The 6,536-nt window shown below is 40.1% G+C and overlaps 1 protein-coding gene across 3 annotated transcripts in view; it reads left to right on the top strand.

Annotated features, from left to right (window-relative positions):
• Positions 1-309: 309 nt before the first annotated feature.
• The window catches only part of frmd4ba (FERM domain containing 4Ba), a 42,612-nt gene continuing 36,385 nt past the window's right edge, over positions 310-6,536 (top strand). Inside the window, exon 1 of one of the 3 annotated variants that reach the window (XM_014009445.1) lies at positions 310-613. In XM_014009445.1, coding sequence (XP_013864899.1) covers positions 452-613 — 162 coding nt within the window. In that variant the 5' untranslated portion in view covers positions 310-451. The remainder of the gene's footprint in view (positions 614-6,536) is intronic. The other 2 variants (XM_014009446.1, XM_014009447.1) reach the window with 2 other exon arrangements.

Raw genomic sequence — 6,536 nt, 5'->3', positions numbered from 1 at the left:
GTGAAATTATGTCATTTGTCTCTGCAAATGGAAACATTTCACCTTCTTGAACTAGAGCGTTTAGATGTTTGTTTTTGTGCGTGCTGTGTCGAGTGTGTGTTTCTGTGGGGTGGGGGGGGGGGGGGGGGGGGGACGAAGCCTCTGCAGCAGGGGCCTCGTGGTTCTGCCCTGCCCTCCCCTGCACTCTGAGCCAGTGTTTTGGACTGGGGCCCAGGACTGAGCCTGAGGCACACCGCTCCTCTGCTCCAGCCTCTCAACTCTTACTAACATTATTACATCAGCCTGGGAGAAATAGAGGACCAGTGTGTGCGTGCTGGAGCTCAGATGCTCCCCTCAGCGTTTTGCTCTGAAGCAAAACAAATTGGCCGGCAGATCAGCTCTTCTTTTTTGCTCTGCAAGCATGAGGCGTCACCGTTTGAGGTAGAAGGGCTGAGAGGAGCAACTGGCAGCCATGGCTTTGAGCATCATACGTGGAATGGAAGACCTGGTGGCATCGAGCAGCCAGCTCGTCTGGAGTCTGGCTCATCAGACGCTGAGGAGGTTGTACAATCGTGGGCTGATGCCGTGTCGACGCTTCCTGGAATCCTGGTTCAGGATAGGAAAATGCTACCAGGTAAGTCAACTTTTAGATCCATGACAGCATGAATCATTGCTGGAGAAGGAAGGAACACTTTCCACATAGCAGGTTTCGAGGTTTCCAACTGAACTGTTGGGATTAGTTGTCGGATTTCCTTCCTTTGGCTCAACTTTCCTCTGAATTGGCACTTTTTCCTCATCTGGCTCATTATRGAATGCCATGTTTGTTGTAAAGAGGTGCAGGCTGCAGCCACAAAACATGATTTTTAACAAGGGTCCCTTTCCCTGCACATATGGCTGCAGTTTGAAAAGCAGCAGGAGCAGTTGTTTGATCTCTCTGTCTGGTCAAAGAGGGAAACTTTTAAAGTTGTCTTTGATTTGTGCTGTTGCTGAAACACCTGAGTGCTGTTGTTATGTCAGGAAACCACCATCATGTGGCAAGAATAATTTCCATTGAAGTGTATTTTGATGACTGTCCTTCTGGGTCTTCAAGACCTCAGCAGTGATGGAGTGCTTAAAGAAATGACTCAGTAGGCAAAAAATTATTCTTGAACAGTGAGGTTTATTCAGAATAACAGCCTAAACCAAATCAAGAGACTTCGGGACAATTATGTGAAGTACTCCCCAGAACTTTCTGGGTCTCCCCTTCTTATAACCTTCTARCACACCCAGATGTAAACAAAGCAGGATCAACCTACATGTATTCCTTCTATGGTAAAGGAGTTTGCTCCTAAAATGTATCTTAAGTCACACAAACATGTTTACCACTGAAAGCTGTTTAACAAATGAGCTAAGGATGAGCGCATTCTTCCCATCCTTATAAGGAATTGCTGAGTCGTGAATTTAAGAACAAACAATTGCTTGACTGAAACACAATTCTATAGGATGACTTCATACACCTCACCATTAATGACTTCAAATAAAAGCTCATGTACAAGTGACACTGCTTGTGTTTAAATGTTTTATGTCATTTAATGTGTATTTTATGTATTATAATTACAATATGTGTAATGCATAGGGATTGCACGGTAGCTCAGTTGGTAGAGCTGTTGCCTCTCAGTGAAAGGTTGCTGGATTGAATCTTGGCTGGGGACCTTTTTCTGTAGAGTTTGTATGTTCTCTCCGTGCATGCGTGAGTTTTCTCCAGGTTTTCTGGTTTCCTTCTACAGACCAAAAACATGACTGTTAGGTTAATTGGTAACTCTAAATTATCTTTAGGTATGAGTGAGAGAGTGAATGGTTGTTTGTGTTATTTGTCTCTGGGTGGTCCTGTGATGAACCTGTCCAGGGGGTACCCCACCCCTTACACTGACTGCTGGGTATGGGATAATGGGTGGATAATACATTTTTTTAAATATAAATTTAGGAGAGGACAAACTTCAATAAGTTGGGGGACAGTGTGTTTMTCAAAAACAATAACAACAACAACAAAAAATAAGTATGTATCTCAGAAGTTGACCGTCACCCATATTACTGTATMTGGCTCATGATCTATATGTGACCACAACATTACAAACCTCTTTAAATGATTTTCTGACTTTTGGTTTTGCTGCTACCTCCCATTAAAAAAATCTCTGGAGATACCACTGCTCAGGTGGTAATGTCCCAGACACATTTATCTTGAGTTTTTTTTCTCCAAGAGGAGCCRTGCCCTGAAAATATGGTCCTTACTTCAGCTTCACAATTGGCTTCTCAAAATCCAATCGTTAGAGAACTTCTTGGAACTATTTGATGAAAAGAGTTAAGGATTTTGAGTCATGCATGTTTTTTTTAAAGATGAATATGAGGTTTAGTGGTCGCTCTTTGTTTAAAGCCAGTCTACTTATTAAACTGTTTTGTTTCTTTCTTCCTGTTTTGGTGCCGCTGGCTGAAACGGCTCAGCACTGATAGATTCAGCCCCTCTGAAGGGGCCTAGACGAACACAACTCCTATTGGTTGCTATAGATTTGGTGTTTACAGCCGTATATGTAAAACAGACAGATCTTTACTATCCTAAGTTTAGAGATACTGAGATTAAAAACGCTCCACGTGTGCAGCTGAAATGTGAGTGAAACAACTGGTTTCAGTGTTTGAGTCTTAGCGTTGTACTAAATTAGTGTGACTGCAGTGCCGTCTTTTGATGAGCTGCACTCAGAGAAACATACTGTAACTGTCCCCGAGGTTCAGGGCAGTGGAAAAATAGTTTGAGCTGTATAAAAGTGAAAGGACAGCTTTGATGTGGTGCTAAAACAATATGAGAAGGGAGACTGAAGTTTAGGACCACACCACAGGGCGTCCTCCAGTCCTGTCTGTACTTCAACATGACTGAGTTTCCAACGTAGGCTACAAAACAACAAGCATCAGGCCACATTTTTATTGGTTTATTTTAATTTTTTTAACAAGTAACTGAGTTCTGGACATGTTTAATGGGATAACACTGAGTCAATAACAGCACTCTGTTAGAGCTGAGCTCTAAACAGAAATAAAGTTGACTTAATTCAGCCAGGTTTTATATTTTTTTAAAGCTTTGAACATGTATTCAAAGTTATTGTGACCACATACATATTTACCACCTGAAGCTGAAAGGGCAGGAATGTTTTTGTCTGTGCATGTCTTCGTTTGTCTGTCTCATTAACCAGTGGATGAAATTTAAGAAAATTTACAAAATGAAAAAAAGCAAAGAGGCATGCATCTATTAGCCCTGTTTTACGCACCCTTCATTGGCTCCCTGTTGTCTTTCATGTGAAATTGAAGGTTTTATTGATAGTTTTAAAATGTTTAAACTCTATGGGTCCATTTTACTTAACTAAACTCTTGCAGCCCTACATCCCACCCAGAGCCCTGAGATCTGGCTGGCTGTCCCTAAAGCCAGCTTAAAGACTAGAMGTGACGGAGCTTTTGCTGTGGCAGCACCCAGACTGTGGAGCAGTCTCCCTTTGTCTTTAGGCTCTCTCAGTCAGTGGGTCAGTTTAAGTCCAGACTGAAAACACATCTATTTTCCCTGGCCTTAACACTACTTAAAAAGGAATAATTTGTACTTAACTTGATTTGGGTTTTTGGAAAATTGCTGCAACTGAAATACTGAAAAACTGAAAAACAACTACCGGTAGACATGGGTTTTTACGATGTAAAAACAAGTGTGCGTTGCCATGTAGCATGTCTTTACCTGCAGCAGTGCACTTGCAGAATGAACGGTGACCAATTTCAAATGTATTTTCTARACCWGCTTGTGCTTGTCAAGTCAGCAGGTGTTTGTAATGAGGGTAATTGTGTGACAATATGAAGTTTGAAGAGAATTTTTGTTGAAGTTGCTGTAGCTGGGTTTTGAACTCTGCTCTCCCACATGAAAGCCCATGGCATTAACCATGAGACCATTGGAGCTGTGGCAGAGTAGATTGCCTGGGGTTTGTTTATATGTGTGCAGAAAGAGGCCGCATCGCCAATGCAGTTGTTGACACTAAACTGCAATTTATTATAACAATAAAGCAATATTAGGGCAATATTATAGTAAAACATCACAATACTAACATATTAGTATTGTAAACACTGAACTACTGAGTTTAAATATTATTATACTATGGTGCAGTACTGAGTAGGTACAGCAGGGGGCAGTATTGGACCAATACGAGGCTCCATTAACTCCCATTATAAATTATTAAACATTGATATTTCAAAAACTATAAGTTGTACAGGTACCAAAAYGCATAGCCATCATCTGGTACAGGAGCTTTACAGATATAAATTACAATGGCAACTCTAGGACAAAGTTTGCAGGAGGAGAAGCGTGCCAAAGTGGAGATGACTTGGATGGGAAATGAATCACAATAGTGTGCACTGCATTGGCAATGCACACTGCCTATAAATCTGTTAATTTTACAGATATTGAGCTACAATTTTATGTGGAAGTGGACATCCTCCTCACCACATACTGTAAATACACAATGACCAGTAATGCTGCTTAAAACTTTGGTACTAGTTGTTGACGTTAACCCACAAAGCAAAATTTGTCTGGCTCAGTTCTGGCCCACACYAAATAACACTCAGCAGATACTGCAAAGAATGATGATCCAGAAATGGTTTGTCAGAGGTGGTCCATGCATGGGCCAGCACCACATAAACCAAATCACAACCAGACCAGTTGTACCATCTTAAAAATTGTTTCATCATTGCCAGACCTGGCCCACATCCGGTCGATAAACCACTTATCATACCAGAAGTCAACCAGCTCTGGCCCACACCAGTCTGCTATGTGGGCTGTCTGTCTGTTAGTAAAATATCTCACAAAGCACTGGATGGATTTTAATGAAAAATTCAGAAATTACTCATTTATATTTTGAGTTGACTCAATTTCAGATGGTTGCCGAAGCAAATCAAATTACAGACATTGAGTTAAGATTTGTTGTGTTGGAGGGAATGGTGGTGCAGAGGTTAAAGAGGGTGAGCCTGTAACTGGACGGTCACAGGTTTAAATCCCCAGATCAGCACAAAGAATCTGGTGGGAAAGGTGAACCTGCATCTGCACCCTTATTTGTCRCACTGTGAGCCTGCCAGCTGCTCCACATGTGCAAAAGGAAAAATCAAGAGAATGATTTTCTCTATTGGGGATAAACATAAACCAAATAAATTAATAAACCAATAAGAGGCATTCTGAACATATTCTCTGAGGAGAAACATCTCATCCTTTCTCAGCACAAGATAACTGAATTTATAACTCTGGCATYAGTTGGAGGGTGGTGGGCATTCCTTCAAGGATTTCTAGGCCTTTAATCTATTTAGGTATTTTTAAGCCATTTTAAACCCCAGTATAGGCTTTAAATATGAGCCTATTCACCAACATGCACACTTCCTAAAGTGCAACTTGATGACTGATGCTGTAGAGAAGATAATACTTTGGTGCAGTTGCTCTCTAACATATTAAATATTTAAAGGCACAAGATTCATTGAAGAAAATCATAACATCTGCCACCTTTGATGCCAAAGGTTTAGACAAAGATAATCTGTTTTAGTCAAACTCTAAAAATAACATTTAAGTTATGTGCTATTTCTTGTATGACCTATTAGCACTCAGCGTATCAGTGTTGTGAATGATAGTTTGCTACCTCAAAACAACTTTAGCTCAATAGTTGTCAAACTCACTGATGTGGCTATAGCTGTATAGGCAGAGTTTTAAAGTAACTAAGTACAAATACTTTGTTACTGTACTTAAGTAAAATCTTTGGATATCTGTACTTTACTGGATTAATTATTTTTCAGCCTACTTTTTACTTCTACTTACATTTTCACACAATTATCTGTACTTTCTACTCCTTGCATTTTTTAAAAAGGCAAGAAGTAGAAAGTCGTTACTTTTATTTCATTTTTGCTTGTTTTCATTCCAGCTTGTTATAGTAAAATATAAAGACTCTCCATATAAATTGTCTCCTAGATAGAGTGAATGTGGTTGAATATGGAGTATAAATATATTAAACTTTGAAAATGTATTAGTTTGTACACAAACAAACCATGTCACACTCCAGCAGGACATAATCATTAAAATAAAAGGACTGTACTTAAGAAGTATTTGTATTTCATGAGTTATATTACTGCATTTGGCCGCAGCCCTCAGACAGATTTTTATTTTGTGGAAAAGGTTTTTGCAGCCTTGATATATGTATTGTTATGATTGAGCTTGGTTGATTAGAACCCCAAGATGCAGAACTGAGTGGGGTGGCAAAAAGGTGATTTATTAAAACAAAACAAAGGCGCTGACATGGCAGAAAACAAGAACTAGGGATTTTGGGCAGGAACATAAACATCAAAAAGAGAACAGAGAACGTCAAACAGCGAACAGAGAACGTCAAACAGCGAACAGAGAACGTCAAACAGCGAACAGAGAACGTCAAACAGAGAACGTCAAACAGAGAACGTCAAACAGAGAACGTCAAACAGAGAACGTCAAACAGAGAACGTCAAACAGAGAACGTCAAACAGAGAACATCCAA

Source organism: Austrofundulus limnaeus, unplaced genomic scaffold, assembly GCF_001266775.1.
Source record: "Austrofundulus limnaeus strain Quisiro unplaced genomic scaffold, Austrofundulus_limnaeus-1.0 Scaffold58, whole genome shotgun sequence".
Taxonomy (NCBI): Eukaryota; Metazoa; Chordata; class Actinopteri; order Cyprinodontiformes; family Rivulidae; genus Austrofundulus; species Austrofundulus limnaeus.
This window is presented reverse-complemented; position numbering and strand designations above follow the sequence as displayed.